The 24,669-nt window shown below is 34.7% G+C and overlaps 2 protein-coding genes across 2 annotated transcripts; both read right to left on the bottom strand.

Moving 5' to 3' along the window:
• Window positions 1-1,584: 1,584 nt before the first annotated feature.
• LOC132903564 (uncharacterized) lies at window positions 1,585-6,209 on the bottom strand. Its single transcript, XM_060952142.1, has 3 exons — window positions 5,978-6,209; window positions 4,672-5,875; window positions 1,585-2,343 (listed from the first exon to the last, which is right to left on the bottom strand). The coding sequence occupies exons 2-3, from the start codon at window positions 5,869-5,871 to the stop codon at window positions 1,585-1,587; spliced, it is 1,959 nt and encodes a 652-aa protein (XP_060808125.1). The 5' UTR covers window positions 5,872-5,875; window positions 5,978-6,209.
• Window positions 6,210-19,860: 13,651 nt separating this feature from the next.
• LOC132903604 (uncharacterized) lies at window positions 19,861-22,223 on the bottom strand. The gene has a single exon (XM_060952270.1). The coding sequence runs from the start codon at window positions 22,081-22,083 to the stop codon at window positions 20,887-20,889; it is 1,197 nt and encodes a 398-aa protein (XP_060808253.1). The 5' UTR covers window positions 22,084-22,223; the 3' UTR covers window positions 19,861-20,886.
• Window positions 22,224-24,669: the final 2,446 nt, after the last annotated feature.

Here is a 24,669-nt window from a genome sequence, read left to right as displayed (position 1 = left end):
TGGTGCTAGAATATGATTGCGTAAAAACATGTGGATTGGTATGCGACCAATAATGTTCGTTGTGGATGTTGCTAATTCCAGCTCTTGTGAAGGAAGCTTCATCTGTCCACAGCATTTAGAGGCAAATTTCGATTAGGTCTTAACCTGACGTCGATACCAGTCACACAAAGTCACGCGAGGTTCAAATTCAGCTGATAGCTGAATTTAATTATACAAATTGAGAACACTATAAGGGACATGTAGTCTAACAGGCTACTACTTTTAAATTTAAATTTTGTCATAAAATTGCATTATAATGATTTAAAATGCGTTGATATTTATTTGTTGGAATGTAATAAAACAAATATAAATTAATTCAATCAGTTTTTATAATCACTTTAAACACAAATGATAATTAACACTTACTTGTACTTTTCAGCCTTAATTGACATGAGATCCTTATTTTAACATTTTAATATACCTTACATAAATGATATGACAAATGTAACTCTTTTTATGAAAACTTAAACAATACACAGATAAAAAAAAACATAAAAGCTACTTCTGAAAACAAAACATAAAAATTCTGACACATACTCTGTTTGGCATAAATCATTGGCAATTTTTACACAAGGGTCGAGATCATTGCAAACATACGGGATTGCAACACCCGACACATGTGGACACAGTCATTCTGTGAAGTTTCGGCGGACAAATACTGCATGCCCTTCGTTTGCCTTGACTAGTTTCAGGACTTTGGACATCTTTTTCAACCATATCGTCAGCCAGAACTCGTTTTATCATTAGGCTTAACTCCCTTGGTAATTGCCTGCACACAACACGTCTTTGCAAGTGGGGTAGCACTAGTGAACGGGCTAATGACTTTAGAAAATCTCCTCTATCTGTATTTTTGGACTGATGCATATTATATAATACCACCATTGGCCACCTTCTTGTTCGGCGACTGCTGGAATAAATGGAGCATTTTTAATCTGCTTCATCTACGCCTCCTTTTGTCATGTTGTAATATAGTTTAATATCAGGCCTTTAGTATCTTCGTCAACTACAACATCGTGATGCATTGAGGACACAAGTATCACCGATCTATTGTTATACATATGAGCACACAGTATTTTGTTTTGTAAAACCAAACAAAGTTGACTGGACATCTCGACCTTTTTGCGGCTGAAATTGGCTTGGTATTTCACGTTTGTTTTTTTTAATTGTACCCTCATAAGTAAGTTTACGTTTTCAGCAGTCACATTTCGATTACTTCCTTCAATTGGTTGTATCAACAGTAGGACACACACAGTGGGCACGAGATGTTTTTGATCTTGTGTGGTCAAACCGACACCGTGAGAGCCTTTTCCAGTATAAACATATCCGTAGAAATAAGCATTTTTTGCATCCCATAAGGATTGTATGACTAGTCCGTATTTACCTGGTTTCTTCGGCATATGTGACTTCTTCCTCGAAACTTAACTATCATCTCATCTATGGTTACGCATTCACTCAAGTTGTTGAGAATTGTTGACAAACTTGTTGAAAATAAAAGATATCGCTGCCAACTTATCATCGTTTTGCCTTTCTGCGCGATCATCTGGATTATCGAATCAAACACAGTAACAATATGAGAAATCTATTTTCTGACATGCCGCATCTAAATATTTCACAGCCTGTAGCATCTCTTGCAAATAAGTAACCAGTACGTTCGTGGTTAGATTTCAAAACAGGTGAATATAGTAAAAGCCCCACAAAAGCCTTCAGTTCAGTAATATCAATGTCTTTCAGTTCAGGTTTATTCTGCCGAGCGAACTTCATCCTGTAACTGGCAATTTTTTTGTTAGTCCTAGTCAAAACTTGTTGGAGCATTTCATCGTCAATCAATTTATGCCAAATGCTCAAAGGGTCTTTCGCATTTTCACCTGTCAATTTCAATCCACAAGCATGCGTAATTATATTATGTTGCAGTGTGCGAACCCTAGTATTAGGAGGCGTCTTCGACCATTTATAACAATTTTTACCGTAGTAAAAATTCGATTTTCGTAATTCCGAAAGAGGCAAGGCATCATCAGAACTATCGGTGCTATCTCCTCTAGTGATCTGGCACTCCACATTGCTGCTATCCACTTCTGGAATGTTCTCCTCTAGATCTTCATCTTGGTAACTTTCACGTAACTGCAAAAGTTCGCGGTCGAAAACCAAGAACTCTTTAATATCACCTTCACTGTCTGATTGGTCTAAAGCTAGCAATAGGGCATTGACTTCCTCTTCAAATGATGGACTTTCCACTCGAAATACTTTTCTTTTTGATGAAGTCGACGGCCGAAGTTGACGCTTCCTAGAGTTTTCTGCCATTTTGCACTAAAAACAAAAAAATTGTTCGAAGAAATATTTGTATGACAACTAGGGACATGTAGCCTCACAGACTACAATCGCGTTTTTGGGCCTCAGTCAAATTATGGGGTATCCACCGGGCACAAAGCTTCCTGACCTCTAAATGTTCATGGAGGATTTTATGGATTTGGCTTATACCAATGCCTAGACTTGTCCGAATCTGCTGATAGGTAACTCTTTTGTCAGCCTCTATCATACGCCACACAACTCTGATGTTTTCTTCAGTCGTCGCCGTAGAAGGCCGTTCCTCACGCAGATCATCAGTGAGATTAGACCGACCACGCTTAAATTCATTGAACCAGTTGTAAACAGTGGCACGAGATGAGGCTTCATTATGAAAGGCCAATCGAAGTCTATTGTAACTTTCTTGTTGAGTTAACTTACACCGAAAGTCAAAAAATCATTGCACGAAAATTTTCTCGCGTTAAATTCATATTTTTGGCACGAATTTTCAATTTGCCGCCAAATTGCAAAAATAATGACAATTGAATAAAATTTTTACTTATTATTATTGCTCAAGAGTTCCATTTTTTAAATCCGAATTCATTTTTTTATTATATAAATAGCAAATGGCCAGTTCTTTCAGTGTCGCCTCGTACGAGTATATTTAATTTCCTGTAGCTTTTGTTAAAGGACTACACTTATGATCTTTTCTCTGATTTAAAATCTGATTTAATCAAGGAAAAGATCCATTGGCTGTTCGTTCGTATGACCTGGAGGCAGTAGGTGGGCTCTTTTGCTTGCCACGAATGATGCCGTAGATATTTGAGAATCTTGTTTTATTTCAACTATTTTTGGGTATATAACGTAAGCATCTTTTTCCGGACGAAATTATTCCTCAGCTCGGTCTCAAACTCATTTTACGTTAATGCCATGCTCATTTTATCTATCTGTGTACACATTTTTAATTTTAATCTGTTTGGTGTGCGTAATAGGGTGGAGTGATAATGTATGAAAAAAAAAAAATTTTATTTTTTTTAAATGGAATAGCGATAAAAAGTTGCCTTTTAAACTGTTAATTAAGCATACAAAATATTGTTTACTTGTCTTGATGTTTTGAGGTGCCCCAACCCAATTGAAAATAAGAAAAATTCAAAATTTTTAATATTTTTGTTTTAATTTCTAATTATAGTATTTCTCTAAATTTCTTATCTATTATAAAACAAACTACATAGTAATGAGTTAAATAAAAGCCTGATTAGTTATTTTTATGTTTATTTATCAAGAAAAATTAAAAAATATATACTAGAAAACAATGAAAAAATCAGAAAGAAGTCAATTATTAAATTGGTTTTTTGTTTCAAAATTAGGCATTTGCCGACGTGATAATAGTCTTGCTCTTATGAAACCGTCTCGTTTATTTTCTCCACAAACTGCACTTGAAGCTTCTGTCACCAATTTGATACAGCGCTCTACGGCTTGGGTGTGGCATGGAAAATCTTTTATATCCTGACATGTAGTCAAACCGCTTTTAACAATCTCTTTCAAGGCTTCATCAGATAAATTGGAAGTCAGAGGTGGCTCAGTTATCTTACAGTCTTGCCACGTAATTAGGTCGGTGTAATCTTTAGCATCGAAATTTAAAGAAGGCACTTTAAATGTTCGAAGCCTTAGAGTTTTCTCTGCTCTTGCTTTTAAAATTCGTTGATATGCTAGTTTACGTATAATTTCTCTGTTGTCTCCAAGCATAGCAATAAGAATGTTTTCTGGATGACCAAAATATCCATTTCGTTGGATTACCTTATCTAGGATTTTCTTCAAAGGTGCATTCAAATACCGAGAAAGGGCAATAGTTTGCCACAGATGCTTAGCTCCGTTTGTACATGAGGGATTACATTTTATTGTGAACCACATTGGACCATAAACTCTCATTACGAACGTGGCTAATATCACTAAGTTTTCTTCGGGGTCTGTTTTGGTAGCATATAATCTTAAGATTCTATTTGCTGTTGTAAGCCATCTAGAATGGTTAAGAGGTCCAGGTGCAATATTAGCTAAATTAAGGGAAAAACTGCCAGTACTGATAGCTGTCATCACATCGTATAGATATTTTTGGTCAGTGCTCAACTCATTTCTAGTGACTTCGGGTAATATGGAGGGAATGGTGGTAAATTGAACAATTGGCATTGATTCACATTTTTGTAATTCGGATCCAATAGGACCTGAAAAGCATTTAGGCCCTGTAGTTTTTCCATCCAAATGTAATAAAAGATGTCGCAATGGTAACTCATTTGAATGTAACTGGCAGACAAACCATTGTAATGGTTTGTTAAGCTCTTCTTCCATAAAACGAACAACACCTCCTTTGAAACCTGTATTCACGACTGTACCATCGCAACCAACAACAATTATTTTATCCAATTCCACCGATTTTGTTCTTAAATGGTTTATTATGCTACTTTCAATACCTCTAGCAGTTCCCAACTCACACGTAACATGCCCGAAATAATCACTTCCTGGTTCTGATAAAATCACATAATGATCTTCTATTACTCTTTTTCTATAAAATTTGCCTTCCTTCTGAATATTAACCAAAGTCTTATCTTTTCTGCCATCAAAATAAATACCGCGTATACTTTTATTGCGATCTGCATCGTATAAAGCTGATCTGACTTTCGTTCTTTCACGTCGTAACTTTGAACGATCAATAACAGCACTTGGATCCTTTGATGTAATAATTCCAACATCTTTTAACACTGAAGAAGCTATAATAGCAGCTGCTCTATCAGAGACCCCCGTACGATCGCAGGCGAGGGCTAATGATGGTAAATTTAATCTCTTTTTCTTTGTTGGCGGAGCAGCTGTTTGTTTAGGCGATTGATAAGGACTAGAAGCTACGCTATTATTGCTTGAACTGGCGCTTTCGATCGTTAAGTTATCAGGTAAAGAACGAGAACAAGACGGTTGGTTAGTATCCACTATTTCTTTCTTACGTAGTAATTCTTTTTCATGTCTTTTGAATTTTTTTATATTTTTTTCAGTCGCAACCAAATCTACACCGCCTATCATCATTTTTCTTGTTGTTCTTTGATCAAGTAAAAAAGACACTTCTTCCCTGGGAACACGGTTATCTTTTGAGCAAGTACACTCTGAGATAAGTTTACATTTGCAACTGCAAACATCAAATAACCTTTGGGACTCAGTTACAAATTCAGCTATCTTCTGTTGATATTTCTTATTCATTTTACGGCCTTGATAAGGTTTTAGTAATCCTCTATATTTGTCATGGTAAGTTCGAATAAGTTTAAGAACTCTCTTAAAGCTGACAGTAGGAAGCGATGCTTTACGCCATATATCTAAAATTTCCGTAGTCAATCTTTCGGATATATCATGAACTGTCGGTTCTTTTGTTGTTTTGTCAGGCTTTAATTCATATTTAATAAATAAGTAATTCTTCATTACAGCATTATAAGTCGGTAATTGAGACAATGGTAACTTCTCCGGTAAACCAAACACAGGACAACATGTCGTATTTCGCGTTTTGACTTGCGACATTTTACTGTAATAAAAAGAAAATAATAGGTATAAATTACATTGAAAATATTTAATTATACGACTTAAAGTGTTAATCTGTAAACGAGTAATTAAAAATATAACTTACATGTGTCTTATTTTCTTGCCGGCAGTGTTTGAAATCAATTTTTCTAACAAGTAGAATACAATAACACGCGCACTGTCGCGCACACTTAATGGCGTCCAAACAACGACAGACAAGTGCGGTGAAATTACCCCTCCCGCTTCCCCACGCCCTCAACTATTCGCGCACTATTCAAGGTTAAACTGTTGCTAACGGGAAGACACACAGATTATATTTAAGCGTTAATTTGACAATATTGGGCTTTGGTGTCTATAGACAAAATTTTGTGATTTTCTCTAATTTCACTGGTCAACAAAATTTTAACTTTGTCGTGCCACACGGACTTTTTTGATAATTTTTACTTTAATTGGTGATTGTAAGAAAAAATAAACATTTAAAAAAATTTGCTAGACAAGGATTTTATTCTATTGAGTAATTTAAAATATTAAGGAAAAACACAGATCTCGTAAATCAAAAGTTATTTTTTTTTATAAATGACTTAATAATCTAAGATTTTCTTGAATATTTAGCTTCTGGTTGGTCCCTTTTAATTGTCCAGCAGTAATCTGCTAACATATTTGGGCTCCATTTGCCCTGGTACCGCTTTTCCATATTAGAAATGTCCTGATGGAACCTCTCACCGTGCTCGTCGCTGACAGCCCCTAAATTGTCAGGAAAAAAATCCAGGTGCGAGTCTAAGAAATGGATCTTAAGTGACATGTTGCAACCCAATGCTTGATATGACAATAATAGCTCGCTAACCAACTCTCTGTAGCTGTCACTCTTGTGGTTACCCAAAAAATTTGCAACAACATTTTTAAAAGCCTTCCATGCAGATGTTTCTAAATCGCTTAATTTTTCTTCAAATCTTGAATCTTTTATTAACTCCCTAATTTGAGGGCCAACAAAAATACCCTCTTTTATCTTTGCATCACTTATTTTAGGGAATTTTTCTTTTAGATACAAAAATCCACTCCCATTGCGATCCATTGCCTTCACAAAATTTTTTATTAATCCTAATTTGATATGCAATGGTGGTAGAAGCACATTATTTGGCTGTACAAGGGGTAAATACTTTACGTTTTTTTGCCCAGGAATTAACGATGCACGCGTAGGCCATGTTTTTTTTATATAGTGATTAGTTCTGTCTCGGCTATCCCATTCACATAAAAAGCAGCAAAACTTTGTATAACCCAGCTGAAGTCCAAGTAATAGTGCAACAACTTTAAGATCACCGCAGATTTTGAAGGAATATGTACTGTAATTTATTTTTTCAAGTAAAAGTTTCATATTTTCATAAGTTTCTTTCATATTTGCAGCATGGGCCAGAGGTACAGACGGAAACTTATTTCCATTATGCAATAACACTGCTTTTAGACTTGCTTTCGAAGAATCAATGAATAAACGCCACTGAGAGAGATCAAAATTTATGTCCAACATTTTCATAATCTCATTTACGTTATTGCAAAACACCAAATCTCCATCCTGAGAAAAATACGTTCTGAAGTGTTGATCACGGTTTCGAAAATAGCTAACTTTTGTATTATGATGTAGCAAATTCCATTCTTTTAGACGTGATCCTAATAGTTCTGACTGCTTTTTTGACAAATTTAAATCCCGAACCAAATCATTTAGGTCTCCTTGAGTTATCAAATGTGGCTCGTTTACAATTCCTTTTAACTCAAAGTCATCATCCCCGTCAACACATTCACTTGAAGTGGACGGTTGTGAATTGTTCTCAACAGAAGTAGTTGCAACTGGTATTAGTTCTGGCAATTTTTTACAATGAGAGACTGGTCTTATAGCCGAAGATAAGTTAGGGTAAATAACTGTGGTTTTTTTCTTGTAATTTATACCTTTTATGTCTGTGAGACAAAAATAGCAATCTGAAACGTGATCTCGCTGTTCAGTCCATATCATGGGTACAGCAAACGGCATAGGTCGTGCACCTTTCTTCCAGTCAGTTAAATTTTTCACACACGTTATGCAACAGACATGAGGGGCCCAGGATTTGTCTTGATGGGCGACAGAAAAACCAAAACATTGTTGATAACACTCCAACACAAGATTCGTAAAATTTCGTCGTTGTTTTTTGAATGTTAGTTCTCCGCAGACATAACAAAAAGAGTTAGGATCATTATTACACTTTCTCGACATATTCACAGGGTTAATAAATCACAAAAAAGGGTTCAAATTCAACAACAAATATTTTTATAAGGATTTACTTGTAAGCGTTTTTGTTAATTTACTGCCGTAGTACTAGTTATGAGTATTACCGTATCACAACAAATATGAGGCTAATAGACATATCACAGCTGTGATTTAATAATGAGGGTAGACTGATAAAACAAAATTAGCTATCAAAGTTCGTGTGGCAAAACCAGTGTTGACCAGTGTTTTCAGGACGTCGGGGGCACCTCTAAATTTATCATGTGGCAAATAAAATTTTGTGTGTATATTTGTGAGCAATAACATCAACTTTTTACAGGTATTCCAAAACAAATATAAAAAAAAAGTTTTTTCGCTCCACCCTAGTGCGTAATAAATAAATCCGACGCATATATGCCACCTTATTTTTAATGTATCCCTACAAAAAAAAGTCAAGCGGTGTGTGATCTGGGCAACGCAGAGGCCATGCGATACGTCCTCCTCGTCCAATCCATTGCGGGAACAGGGCATTGAGGTGGCTGCGCACATAACGAGATAAGTGAGCTGGAGCGCCATCATGTTGGAATATTAGGTTGTTTTCCATCATGAGATCAACGTACTCGTTTCTTACTGGCATTAACCTTCAATTCCTAATTCAAGTCATTTTCTAGGAAATTTAAATAATTTCCGCTGTTCAGACTGTAAGGCAGAAAATATAGCCCAACGACAACATCTCCGACTATTTTAGCCCACACATTTATCCGCCACTGGTGCTGGAAAGATGACCGCGTAAAAACATGTGGATTGGTATACGACCAATAATGTTCGTTGTGGATGTTGGTACGAGGGTTAAACTGAAAGTTTTTAGAAAATCAAAAACTGAGCATTCTTCTATAATATTAGTTTTATTATATCTTTTCAAAAAAGTGTCCCTTTACGTTTGAATCTCAATAAAACTAACATTTTTCGTGTCTTTATTATCTTTTTTATTTCAATAATCATCTTTGGTAATCAGTCTTCAGCAGCACCGTTATTTAATCTGGGAATTAAATAACGGTGCTGCTGCAGCTGTTAATGCGGTATTAGATGTTGGAGTTTCAGTCGTTGTAGTTACAGTTGTTACTTCAGTAGTCGGCTCTCTCTCGATCTGCGGAATATTCGTCGTCAAAGAGGCAGCAAAGTCATTTTCTGAGAAAACTGATGAATCATATGACCAAATTCCACATTTTTTAAACCCATTTACAGCCGTTGACATAGAAGACGCCCGTATGAAAGCTTTCCCAAAAATTTCAGCAATTTGTTGAACTGTGACGACCATTCCTGGATTGCTGCGAAGCCAAACTGTTATTTGTTGATCATAATATGTGCTTAAGGGTCTCATGTAAGCAACATCAGCGACCTGAAGGCGGTGAGTTGTATGTGGGGGGAAACATAAAATGGTGACTCCGTGTGATCGAGCTTCATTTATGAGATCAATATTTTGAGTATGGGTACTGTGCCCATCCAACAGCACCAGAACAGGTCGTTCGACTGTGGCTCCACTAAACTCGATAAACTTTTTAAACCATTCCAGAAATAACTCTGCTGTCATCCAGCCAGAATCACTGCAAACTCCTCAAGCTCCAGATGCAGCATTTAGTATAAGCTGCGGATCCATCCTTTTTCTAGGAAATACCATCATGGGTGGCATATATTGGCCACTGGCACTAAAACATATTTCGACTGTGATGGTCGTACCTCTGTCTGCGGAAGTTATGGCCCCAACTTGCTTTCGACCTTTTTTAGCTATTACTTTTGACTTCGTCATGGGCACAACGGAAATTCCTGTTTCGTCACAATTATAGATTCTGTCAGGTGTCAATTGATGTTCATCATAAACATTTCCTAAGAAAGTGAAAAACTTATCAACGGCCTGTTTGTTGAATCCGGCAGCACGCGCAGCTGAGGTGCTTTCAGGTTGTCTTATAGACAATTCGGGATTCCTCTTTAAAAAGCTTTGTACCCAGTCTTTACCAGCTTCTTTTTTTAAATCATTAAATGGATGTGGTTTATTATTTTTAATTGCTAGTCTGTAGACTAAGCCTCTAAGATCTTTTGTAGTTAGCCCGTAAAGCCTGCTCTCCATATCTAATATATAATTGCATAACTCTTTCTCTTCATCATAAGAAAAAACTGTTTGTTTAGGGCCTAACTGAATCTTCATTTTCATTGTAGCTGTACTCCATAATTTTATACGATTACGAGATGGAGTACAATATTCTGCCACTGAGTCCATAGATTATGAAAGTACTCAAAATTTATCTTTTAACATTAAAAGTGATGAAATTTCCGTCAACGCCAGATCAACAGGACCAACTGTACGAAAATATTTGACTAACTACTTTGTTTTACCTAGAGTAGCACTTCCATGGCAGTACAATCATTGTATTTAATTACAATAAATGAATTACCTACTCACCAGTCAATTTTATTTTATAAGCAATTTCTGCCCACACTTTTTCTGTCGGATCCTTTCTTCAATACTCAGGTAACTTATAGTTGTATAAAAGTGGATATTTTTCCACTTCGGTCACCAAAGTAATACACGTGGTTCTATCCGCCGCCATTTTGTTTACCAAATACACGCGGTGTGCGCTCGGCATGCAGGCTTTTACTGGCTGTCCGACCCGCGACGCGGTATGCCGCAAACTTCCGCCCCCGCTTCCGCGCAGCCCGCGCCAATTAGGACGCGTGCATTCAAATATAGGCGGTCGGTAAGCTTTCGGTACCGATGCGGTATACCGAAACGAAACTGCACCGCCAAGTCAGGAAGAGGCCTAAGTATGTCTAATACGGCATTTGAGTCACCTCCGTAAAATTTTTCAATCATATCACGGCACCAATTAACACGACGGAGTTTTTGGGCCTCAGTCAAATTATGGGGTATCCACCGGGCACAAAGCTTCCTGACCTCTAAATGTTCATGGAGGATTTTATGGATTTGGCTTATACCAATGCCTAGACTTGTCCGAATCTGCTGATAGGTAACTCTTTTGTCAGCCTCTATCATACGCCGCACAACTCTGATGTTTTCTTCAGTCGTCGTCGTAGAAGGCCGTTCCTCACGCAGATCATCAGTGAGATTAGACCGACCACGCTTAAATTCATTGAACCAGTTGTAAACAGTGGCACGAGATCGGGCTTCATTATGAAAGGCCAATCGAAGTCTATTGTAACTTTTTCGAAAGTAAAAAAATCATTGCACGAAAATTTTCTCGCGTTAAATTCATATTTTTGGCACGAATTATTTTTACTTTGCCGCCAAATTGCAAAAATAATGACAATTGAATGAAATTTTTACTCATTATTATTGCTAAAGAGTTCCATTTTTTAAATTCATTTTTTTATTATATAAATAACAAATAGCCAGTTCTAAAAACTTTTAGTGTCGCCCTCGTAATTCCAGCTCTTGTGAAGGAAGCTTCATCTGTCCACAGCACTTGAGAGGTTAATTTCGATTAGATCTTAACCTGACGTCGATTCCAGTAACACAAAGACACGTGCGGTCCAAAATCAGCTGGAGTTAATTCCTGCGTGCGGCTAAAATGGTATGGGTGTTGATGGTCTGCGTGCAACTCTCGCCAGACCCAGGGATGAAACGATACCATGGAGGTATCGATACTATATAACCTGGTCAAGTATTGATACTTGTATTGATTTAGTAAAATTTTGAGTGAAAACCGTAACAAGTATTGGTTATCTTTATTGAGAAGTACTAATAGTAGAAATAGTATTTAAACATAAAGTTTCTTTTTTTAATTATTTATGAAAAAAAGGCAGTTTTTGTGTTGCTGCCCAATAAAATTTACTTTTCTAAATGTTATCAAGTAAGGCGATTTCTTGATGCAGTTATCGTTGCACCACTTTTGGCAAATAGTCCAAAGGTACTGAGGTACGTACAACGTTTAAATTAAAACGAATTTGTCTATATAAAGCTGGGAAGACTTGCTTTAAATCCTCCCATTTCTCCATTCACTTGGCTTTTAAAGCGCAGACTGGAATCGCCAAGTAAATTGACACTTCCTGTAGCATAGGGCCGCTGATAGGTTTTGTTTCTCATGATTTGAGGCACTAAATTAATTCTTCATCAACATTTTCTTGTCGCGATTTTCGACGCCTCATCTGTTTCAAAACATTTGAATTGAAAGATTGCTTAACCTTTTAAGCGCTTGGCTAAATATCAATTGTCGTGCCCCTAGCGCGCCGCTACAAATCGATAAAATAATACCTACAATAAATAAGGAGGAGTAATCGTTGTATCGATAAAAAAAAGTCAAAAAGTTTTTTATGTTTTTATTTAAAGTCAGCCTTCTTGTATCACAATCATTCATCTTTAAGGTGAAAGCTTATCTCTAAGTGAAAATTAGTAAAATTTCCGAAATCTAACTTATTTTGACTAATTCTTTGTGAGAGCGAATGGAGCGACCGTTTTAATAATTCTTATGTTTAAAGTTATACTTGTTATTGTCGCAAATCGTATTTTGATCAAGTTACAACTTGTCACTGATAAGTAAATTACAAAAAACACATAAAAATTTGAATTTCGCGGGCTACATCGGAGCTTCCACCTTAAGCTAACAAGTAAATGTTTACATATACCAGTTACTAATTCTACGTATTACAATTGTTTAAACCTTACTAAATTCGAATTGTTTACATCACAATAATCTCTTATTAATCGACTAGGTACTTTTTCTTTTCTTATAAATCTACCTACAAAAGCAATGGCAAAATTTTTGTATCACAATAATTGTTTAAATCTTACTATCTAAATTCTAATTGTTTACATAAAAAAAATCTCTTATTAATCACTTTCTATGTATCACAATCGTTCATCGTTAAGCTAACAAGTAAGTTACTAATTGTTTAACCTTACTAAATTCAAATTGTTTACGTCACAATAATTCTTATTAATCTACCAGGTACTTCTTTTCTTTTCTTATAAATCTACTTACAATAGCAATGGCTAATCTTTGTATCACAATAATTGTTTAATCTTAGTATCTAAATTCTAATTGCTTACATCAAAATAATCTCTTATTCTTCGACTCTTTCCTTACCTTTTATAAATCAAACTATAATAAATCTCTGAATCACAATTGTTTTTTTTTGCTTACCATTATTAATTCTTAACATCACATTAATTAACACTTATTCCTCAGCATCTATAAAATACCTAATAAATTTTGATTACCTATTAGATCAAATGCAATGATTTACGTATTTAGGTATAATAAGTAGGTATAGTAGTTGCAATTCACGAGCGCACTTTTCATTTGATTGTGTGTTGAACTGTTTTGTACCTACCTATGAATGAGGTCCGCGCGCAACCTGTTCGTTTCGTTAGGCACACACGTAGCGCAATTTGTAGGTACCTACGTGATGTGTACATACACGAAACCTACACGCAAAGGCACTCGTGAATTACAACAACTGTAATTAAAATTACGCAGTCATAAGCTAAAAACAAAAAAAAATGACAATCAGTAACAAGCAAGGGTAACAAGTAGTAGTAGGTACATAATTATTCGTTGTCTGTTTTTATCCGACGTATTATAGATGTCACAAACTGTGTGTACGTTTCTATAAATTTGTTCGTTTGAGTCACATTAGTACCGAAATGTTTTTCGGCTAATATTTTTGCTGTTTTTGAAATTAGGTCAGTGCTGATTGATTCGTATTGTGTGCCTACACTTAATGTTTTTGTTAGAGTTTGTGTACCCCTTGATACGAATAAATCGGGGGTACTATCTGTACTCCGTAAGCCACTGTCATGTGGTGCATAAAAACAAAATTGAGATTGTGCTATCGACGAAGGCAAACTTAGATCTCCTAAATCTTCAACATTCATTTCGTCTTGACTATCGTTAGTTGCATTCAAAATTGATTGGCTACATTGAGACTCGTCATACTCGTACTTTCCTTAAAAGCAATAAAATATAAATAAGTACCTATCTATATAAAAATGGCTACGGGATGTGAATAATCAAAGGTTACAGGTATCAATTTGGCACAAAGGTACTTACTTTTCGATGTCATTTTGTTATCTATCAAATTTTAATTTAATCCTGAACAAAAGTGTGACGTTCAAGGTCTATTTATAATATTAGATTGCAATTCGCATAACACTTGCACTGCACCGTATAAAAAGAGGTGTGCTCGGTGTGTTTGACACGGACAAAGTGAACACAGACTAAATAGAGCAACGCAATAAAAAAAATTGTGATAGGTGATGTACCTACTTAGCTATCGATATTTCGACGACAGCTTCTATCTATGGAATTCCACAGCACATGTGTCAACACAAAGATTAACATTACACGTTTTACACATATACCGCGTGTGTGACCTTATATTCTTAGTCGCGCATACTTTACAACGTTGACTTTTGCCACTGGGAATTTTAACAGGAAAATGTGCCAAAGCATCGATATGTAGACTGCGAGGAGGATTGGACTGAGTAGAAGAAGTGAATGCTTGACTAGTACTTGCAATAAATCTTTTATTTTTTTCAATAAGTTGCCGTATCAAATTTAATTGAAAATCTGCAAAACTATGTTTTTTGTTATTTTTTAAGACTCTGAACACATAAAAAGCATTAAGCATAAATAAATCGATGATGTGGAAGCCTAATTTTTTATACCACTTCCTAGTTTTCCTTATACAACTTAAGGTAGTCATCATCATGTCAGCGGTGTCCACCGAACCCATATTTTTACTGTAATCTATTACACATTGCGGTTTTAATTTAGGCAGACCAGAAAATTGATCCAAATTGTCTGACGGAACAATTTTGTCATCATGCATGGTAGACAGCATGGTAACAGCTTTTTTGTCCTGCCATTTTAAAGCTAAAAGAGGAGGAGATGAAAATGCTTCTATTTCTCCACGCTTAAGTTTTTTGAATTTTGGCATATGTTTCCTATTACTTTTGACGGTACCGCATGCACAAATGCCTCTTTGTTTCAAATGAAGAAAAAGTCGCGGACTAGAATACCAATTGTCAACATATAGCTCTCGATTACTATCATAATAACCTTGTACGAGTTCAGTGACTACTGATCCTGTAATACCTAAATTTGGTACCTGCTCTATTTGTGTTTGTGAACCACAGTAAACAATGAAATCAATTATAAACCCTGATGTGACATCACACAAAACAAAAAGTTTTATTCCAAATCTGTTTCGCTTTTTTGGCAAATATTGTTTAATTACCAGACGACCTTTGAAAGGCACAATGCTTTCATCAATGCATAGTTTGCCTCCGGGAACCAATGTGTGTTGAAATTTTTGTCGTGCGTGGTCAATCATCATTTGGATTTTATATAATCTTGATAAATTAGTTACATTCACGGGCACTTCAGAAAATGAGAGCATTGCCAGTATTGAGCAATATCTATCTCTATACAGTGGGTTGCCAAATTAATAGGGACAGTCGAAAAATATTGTTTTTTTACACTTTATTGGTCCATAACTAATTAAAAACGTTGTTTTGAGTTATAATTATATTTAATAATATTAGACACACATCTTACAAGTAGTTTAAACAAAAAAATAACAGTCTTTGGGTAATTAGAAAATATTAGCAGGTATTACGAAAATGGCAATGAGATATTGCTAATATTTTGTCACATTTCCTTTAGCCTGAATGAGTGCTTCGATCCGCCTCGGCATACTTTCTATGCACTGTTTGGCACTTTCCTTTATTTTAGGGTTGTGGTGCCACACATTTATTAATTTTTCGATCAGTTTTACCTTGGTGGTTATCACTTCCTTGGCAATTTCCGCCTTGGTAATTTCCCATAAGTTTTCGATGGGGTTCATGTCTGGAGAATTGCCAGGCCAAGGTAAAACTGGTATATTGTGGTCTGCTAAAAATTTTGTTACACTCCTTGCTTTATGGCATGGTGCTGAGTCATGCATGAACATGAATTCCTCCCCCTCTGAGAACCATTCCCGGAGTTGCGGCAACAAGCGAGTTTCTAGGACCTGCCTGTATTGGTCCTGTCTCATGGTTCCCTGGACAATGTAGAGACGCCCAACCCCTTTAGCACTTATGACAGACCATACCATTATTTTAACAGGGTGTTTAACGCGTTCCACAATGCAGTCAGGGTGAAATTTCTCGCCTGGGCGCCGCCTGACAAAGTTGCTTTTGTCGGCAAGAATCTCAAATGTTGATTCGTCTGAGAAACACACCTGAAAAAAAATATTTATAACTTATATGAAAATCTTTTTAGATAATATACCATAATATTAATATAAATTATCAATTGACATTAAAACTGACCTTGCTCCAGTCTTCAACACTCATCAGACGGTGTTCACGAGCCCAAGCAAGTCGTTTCTTCTTCATCGCCTCTGTCAGTCGCGGTTTTTTAGCTGGGCGATGTCCGGTCAGGCCTTCCTCTGCCAACCTACGCTGTACAGTTCTCTTCGAAACTTGTATTCCAGACTCCTGTACCATCTGGGTTAACAATCCAGCACTTTTCTTCCTGTTTTGCAAACACATATCCCTGATTTTCCTATCGGACCGTGGTGTCGTAATCCGTTTTCTTCCGCATTTGCCTTTTCTTTTGGGCAAAAGTGGCTGATCTTGATCCAGATTTATTTTTATTTTATTTACTACCGACTTAGAAACACCAGCCAGTTCTGCTATCTTCCTCTGAGAATGACTTGTGTGCAAAAGAAGGGTTTTAACCTCAGATTTTTTTCTTGGAGACAAATCTACCCCTCGACCCATAGTGAAAGCTGTAAAAATAAAAAATTAATTAATTTCGTCCTAAAATCAGCCCCAAAATACTTAAGATTTAATAAAAATAAAGTAATACTTACTTGCAGTCAATAATAATTTCACAAAATCACAAAATAACTTTTTAAAATAATTAGTTACTTTATAAGGGTGTGACGTAGTCAGGTAAATGAAACGAGTGAATGCTCGAATAATACTACTATATTTGAAGGAATAACACAATTATATAGGTGGTACAAAGATTAACATAATAGAAGATTAAATAGGTACTTAGTCTAACCTCACATCACCGCACTTATTGAAAAAAAAAATGAATTTATATAATATATTTTTTTTTACAGTCAAATTGATAAAATATAATCTATTTTTTACGTTTTATAATAAGGTTTTGTACGGTTTTTATGTACAATGTCTATTTTACCATACTTATTTATTATCTCTACGTTTGGTGGTATGTCCTTAATAACTTTATAAGGGCCTAAATATATATTATCTAATTTATTACTAGGTGTATTATTTTTTACTAAAATTAAATCATTTTCCTTATAGCTTACAGGATTAATATTTTTGTCATACACATACTTTCTATTTATCTTACTTCTTAACAAATTATTTCTAGCCTCTTTTTGAGAAAGTTGCAAACGGTATTTCAATTCATGTGGATAGCTCTCATAATTATAAAGAGGTTCTACATCATTTGTCAGATTACTAGGGAGAGAACATTTCTTACCAAACACCAACTCGTACGGGGTGAAATCTGTTTCAGTATGAACTCCTGTATTGTAAGAGAAACACCAAAAAGGAATCCACTTACTCCACATCTCCGGGTGATTCTCTGTTTGAATACGTAGAAACGCATTCAAATGTTTGTGAGTGACTTCCAGAGCTCCTATGGACTCGTGATGGTGGGCTGTTGAGTTGTTTAATATTTAATAATTTACATACCTTTTGAAAAATTTCTGATAAAAACTCCTTCCCTCTATCTGTAGCTATACATTTTGGCACACCATACCTGAGAATAAAATTATTAACAAACGATCTTGCTACTTCATCAGCTTTTTTGGAAATTAAGGGATAACCTTCTACATATTTTGTCAGTTCGCATTGACACGTTAGTATATAAGAATAATTATCATTATCTCTTTCCAAAGGACCAACAAGATCTAAGAATACTTTTTCAAATGCAGTATGCGCTGTACTAGTAATTTCCATTGGTTCTTTCTTTGGTATTGAATGTTTTTGACGTTGACAACTGTCGCAACGTTTTACAAATTCTCTAACATCTTTATCAATACCAGGCCAGAAATAATATTTCTTTATGTTGTTTGACATTCTTCTCATACCAGCATGGCCACTGCTAGGCAAGAGATGAAAATCATTTAAAATTATTTTTCTATCATGTTTATTCTCAATTCTTTTTACATTACTTAAAATACATATACGCGGTCCGGACCTATTCTTATCGTTTTTTATTTTATCTAATAATTTTTCTATAAAAATTTCATTATCTTTACTCTTTAATATGTATATTTCTTCTAACTTTAATAAATTACAAAAATTATCTAAATCTCTCACAAATTCGCCTCGCGTCATTTGTGATTGAGAATCTAGAAATTTCACATAAATTGTTCTTTTACTTTCAATATAGCATAATATTTTATTTTCTTTTGTGATAATTCCCTCTTTTTTAAATTGTTTTAGTCCCTTAATATCAATAAGTTTTAATTCTACTGATTCTTTCGGTCTTATATGGGTACTTACGACCTTTGGTTGATCAGGCCTCAAGTCTAAAGCATCCATATCTACCGATGAATCTAGTTTATTTAATTTTCTTGCGCCCGCTCTTGTCATAACATTAATAACACTTTCGTGCATTTCTTTTAAATCATTTAATGTGATTCTAGACAATGCATCTGCAGCTGCATTTTCAGAACCTTTAACATATTCTACTTCAAAATTATATTCCTCTAATATGATTCTAAATTTCATGAGCCTACTCGAAGGATCTCTCATATTGAACAAGTATACTAGTGGTTTATGGTCTGTCAGTATTTTAAATGGGCGTCCATATAAATATGGACGAAAATACTTCACAGCCCATACTATTGCTAGCAATTCTTTTTCTATCACTGGATAATTCTTTTCACCTTTATTTAAGCTCCTACTAGCATAAGCTATTGGTCGTCCATTTTTGTTTGATAAAATTGCTCCTATAGCATTATTTGAAGCATCAGTTTGTACTATAAATTTATTTTGTTCCGAAAAATCGGGATACTGTAACACAGGTGGGCTTATTAGTAGTTCTTTTAGTTTTTCAAAAGAGTTTTGACTTTCGGTATTCCATTCAAATGGTACGCCTTTTCTAGTTAATTTATTTAAAGGATATGCGATTTCTGCAAATTTTGGTATGAATTTTCTATAGTAATTCGTGAAAGCTACAAATCTTTTTACTTCGTCTGAATTTGTAGGAACTGGATAATTTTGTACTGCAGATATTTTTGCAGGATCCGGCATTATACCTTCATTAGAAATCACATGACCTAAATACAAAATTTCTTTTTTAAGAAAATCGCATTTTACTGGGTTCAATTTTAAATTGACCTGACGTAATCTTTCAAAAACATCTTGTAAATTTTTATTATGAATTGTTAAATTACGGCCAAAAACAATTAAGTCATCTAAATAAATTAGACATTTTTCATAATTTAGACCAGCCATTGCCAATGTAATCATTCTGGAAAATGAACTTGGGCTAGTTTTAAGTCCCATTGGCATACGTGTCATCTGATACTGTCCTGAATGGAAAGCTGTAAATTTTCTACTGTTTTCATCTAAATTAACATTATAGTATCCTTGATGCAAGTCTAAATGTGTGAAATAAATGCTACCTGACAACGAGTCCAGAATTTCAGTAATATCTGGTAGTGGGAATTTATCGTCTTCAATCTGATTATTAAATTTCCTATAATCTACGACAAGCCTCCATTTTTTGTCTCCTGTTGAATCTGATTTTTTAGGTACTAACAGTATTGGACTAGACCAATCGCTCTTGCTAGGTTCAATTATCCCTTCCTCTAACATTTTATCAATTTGGCGTTTAATTTCGTCCTTTTGAGAGTATGGCAAACGATATTGTTTTGAAAAGATTGGATTTGTATTAGGTTTGACAGAAATAGTATGTGTGTATACATCAGTAGTACTTAATTTATCACCAGGGAGGTAAAATATATCTGAATATTTAGCGCAAATGTTCTCAATAGTTTTTTGTTCCTCAATATTTAAATGTTGCAATTTCATTAATGAGAAAAGTTTTTTCACTCTATTTGAATCGGTCGTTGACTTTTCAAATTCACAAATATTATAGTTACTAACTTTATCAATTTTTGGATTTATTTCTGTGAGTTGAACATCATTTTCAGTAACATTAAGTATTCTAACAGGAATCAATCCATCTTTTGGTGAACATATGGAACTTGCTAAAAATATACCATGTTTTATTTCTTGAGATAATATGACACAATCTTCATTAATGTCCGTATGTATAAAATGTATTGACTCGCTTCTAGCTGGGATCTCAAAAATAACATTACATGTATTTATTAAAGGTAAAGTAATTTTCGAATTAATAAATAATGTCAAAGTATTTTTACTGAAGTCTAATTGAGCTTTGCATCTATTTAAAAAATCACGGCCTAAAATTCCACTTCCTTTAATTGGTAAATTTTGAAAAACAAAAAACTTATGATTGAATGTTTCATTATTAAAAGTTAATGGTAAAAATAAGTATCCTATTGCTTGTACACTTCCACCTAAACCGTTGATTGTTACATTCTCCTTATGGATTGGAATGTTACATTCTATAGCATGTTTATACGTACATGCCGATATTGATGCTCCAGAATCTACTAAAAAATATTTTTTGTTATAATTATTACATGATGATGAAAGTAAAGAAATATAACAATTACTATCACTGGCTAAAATAAATTTTTCACTATTCCTCACGAAAAAACTGATTCAAAGAAAGTTCTGACTCTTCAAATTTTTCGAAATTATTATTATCATTATCATGCATTAAATGAATATTACGATTATTACGCATCCCTTGATTTCCTCTAGTTGAATTAAAAAATTTACCTCTCTGCTGTGGACCTCCGCTACTTCCTCGCGTGTACTGACCTCGTGACCCTTGTCCTCGAGAAGCTAGATGAGCTGCTTGCTGTCCTCGAGCTCTTCCTCTATGTACAGGATAGCGGCAACGTCCTCCACGCCAGCTTCTATAATAATTTGAACCATTGTTGAAATATTTATTATGGTATGGTTTCTTGTACATACCCATGATTTCTCCAGATGTTGAAGGAATTGATACTTCTTCATCTTGGGCTGCCTGTACAGCATCTTTAAGTGAACTATAATTCCTGGCAGAAATAATCGTACTAAGTCGACGATTACGCAAGCCGTCAGCAAATTGCTTAACAGCCATTTTTTCATTAATAGGTTTTAATATTTTATAGCATTGATCATTCCCGTCAGCTTGCGTTATCGTTAAATCAACAAATAGTTCCGTTATTTCTTTACCATAGTCAGCAATTGACAAGTCATTTTGTCTAATTTTTTGTAATTTATTTTGTATTGCCATTGCAGCTTTCTTACACAATAATACATTTCTCATATCAATAATTAACTCATTAACTGATTCATATTTTGATTTTAATTTTAACTTAGCTTCAGGAGAAAGCCTACTTTTTAATACGAAATTAATTAAATTTTGTTTACATGTATCTTCTTTCAATAAAGTATTATAATATTCAATGTTATCAATCAACTGTTTTGTATTCGACTCCTCATTTGTCATAATAGGTAAAAGATTTAACGCCGTTTTTAAATCAAAAGAATTCATGTTGAACGATGACTTCGGCTTATCACTATTACACAACACTAAAATATTTTCATGTAACTCTAAAAATCGACTACAATAATTTTTGATTAATATAATATCATCCGAACTATAATATTTTCTCTTAAGTTTTTCTTCAAAACCTATCAGCCACGTCTCATATTTCTCATAGATTGCATTAATCTCATTTAATTTGTTTACTAACACTTTTTCCGTTCTTCGACTGGCTCCTAATTTAATTAAATATACTCTAATTTTCTTTAATTCCTCATACAATGATATAATAGTTTCCATTAGTCACTTACCACCATAACGTAGAGTAAAATATTCTTGTACCTGTGCACATAAAGAACATAACACATTAAAAAATAAATAAAAATAGACTTTAAAATATAATCGCGATTACAATTAACACTATCAAGTCCAAAGTTCAGTCACAGTGCATCATCTGTCCGTCCGTATATGGAAAGTCGCTGCATTCCTTACCGGTGACCTATATCTCGTACATAAAATTATTATTAGGATATTTGATTATATATTTAAGATACTTTTTTTTTTTTTTTTTTAAGTAGATTATTGTATTTTATTATTTTCACTTTTTTTTTTTTAATATTTATTTTTATATAATAAATTTTCACTTTTGAAATATATTTATGCACTTTTATTTTTATTTATTTTTTACACCATTTCTTTTGAATAGATTTTTTGGGGTGGGTTAAGGTCTTCCAACTGTCGCCGGAAAAGTGATCTTCTTATAGTCGCCCGATTTATCTCCTTAACAATCCATTTTCTATGGCATTTTCTATATAGTCGATATATGAAGAACAGCACGCCACACAGTATAATTAACAGGATAACACACAGGATAATATTTGTGGTGCTCATATGAAAACGAATTTGTTCTGTAGTTGCTTTATTATCGCCAGCCGCAGCATTCTGGATGACCAGGGTTTCTTCTTTAGACTGTGGGGAGCCCATTATTTTTGTGAATTTTTTTATTCACGTGTACACTAGCGTTTAGTCCGAAACAAAGATAGAACTGGTACTTTTCCATTGTCCTTATTAACGATTACACGAGTAACGTCTCAAATTCGCGGCGCGGTGGAAGATTCCATAGGCAGGGTCGCCATATAAGGGTGTGACGTAGTCAGGTAAATGAAACGAGTGAATGCTCGAATAATACTACTATATTTGAAGGAATAACACAATTATATAGGTGGTACAAAGATTAACATAATAGAAGATTAAATAGGTACTTAGTCTAACCTCACACTTATTTTACTTTTACACGTGTGAAGGACTGCGCGTCTCTCCCGATAATAAAATATTTTTACAAAATAAACAAATCCCATAACACTTGAAATTTACTTTCAAGTTGATCTGTAGAGGTGCTGTGAACATAAAAATACATTCCAGGACCACTTACACCACTTGAAATAGCAGTCAAACGCGCCTGAAGAAAAAATATGATAAAAAATGTGACTGTCCCTATTAATTTGGCAACCCACTGTACATAATACTGTGAAATATGGGACTATTTAAAAGGGGGTCTACAGACCAATGTTCTTCAATTGTGATCCTTTTATTCCGTGTAAAGAGCATCGTAAGGGCTAAAAAGATATAAATGTCATGAACAGTCACATCTTGCCACCGTTGTAAACGAGCGTACACCCTCAGATCCTTATGCCTGACAAAGAACTGATGATATTTGTTAGTAAAATAACATATTTTTTCCACTAAATCATTGTCACAAAAATATTCAAAAATATCCAGTTCCGAGGAGTCGCTGCTCAACGATACTGAAGGAGATATCCCCGAAATAAATTCGTCAAATTTTTCTATTACAGGTAAAGTTATGTCTGACGTCCAATTAATGCCTTCATTGTCTTCATGATCCTGAAATGACAAGTTACAATTTATTACATAATTATATTATTTGTTATAGTCATTAGGTCAAAACATAGACGATTAGGCCGGGACTCCACCAAAGCAGAGATGTGTGCGGTGTGCTGTGTGCTGTGCGAGAAGAGATGTTTTTCAGCTCGCGGGACTCCACCAAAGCGGAGATGTGTGCGGTGTGCTGTGCGAGAAGAGATGTTTTTCAGCTCGGGTGCGGGGCGTTGAGTGCTCAGTACGCATTCTGACACGAAAGGTAGACGATGTCGCTATTATTACAAAAAAAGTATCTTCTTTTACTTGAAGAAGAACTACAGTCTGAAGAAGCAGAATTGATAGCTTTATACTACCTAAACAAAAGAAAACATCGGTTTTGGAAAAGAAGTCACTTGTATTACCATACCAGTCATGGAGAATTTTTTACTCTGTTTAATGAGTTAGATGATGAAAGTTTTACCAAGTCCTACAGACTACCGAGGAATATATTCTACGAACTACATAACTTAATTAAACCGCATATATTTTAGCAAGATACTAACTACAGGAGATCTATCTGTACCCAAGAGCGGCTAGCAGTATGTTTGAAGTAAGTACCTACCTAATTATTTTTTTGTTAATGTGTGTTTGTGTTTATGTGTGTTATCTGCGTTTGAATGTGATCAGTCTTTTTTGAGTGTTTGTTTTTTTTTGTGTAAAAGGGCTAAGTGAGAAGTACTCAAAACGAGAATCAAGAAGTACGAGAATACATGAAAAATATTATGTAAACTGAGGTATGTAAGGATTACGAGAAATCGAGATCCGTTGTCTCTTTCTACCCCTCCGGGAGACTGGAGTGATGCATATTATGTAAAAACCAAATATATTTTTATATTATCTTATTTATTCATAAAGAAAACAAAAAAATCAACTGCCGTTCTGGCAGTAGCAAAAAAAACGTAAGGTTATATTAGAAACATAACGTACAAAAAAAAATAAAAACAGTAA

This window comes from Amyelois transitella, chromosome 28, assembly GCF_032362555.1.
Source record: "Amyelois transitella isolate CPQ chromosome 28, ilAmyTran1.1, whole genome shotgun sequence".
NCBI lineage: Eukaryota > Metazoa > Arthropoda > Insecta > Lepidoptera > Pyralidae > Amyelois > Amyelois transitella.
Note: the sequence above shows the minus strand (reverse complement) of the source record. Positions and strands in the feature narration are given on the sequence as shown.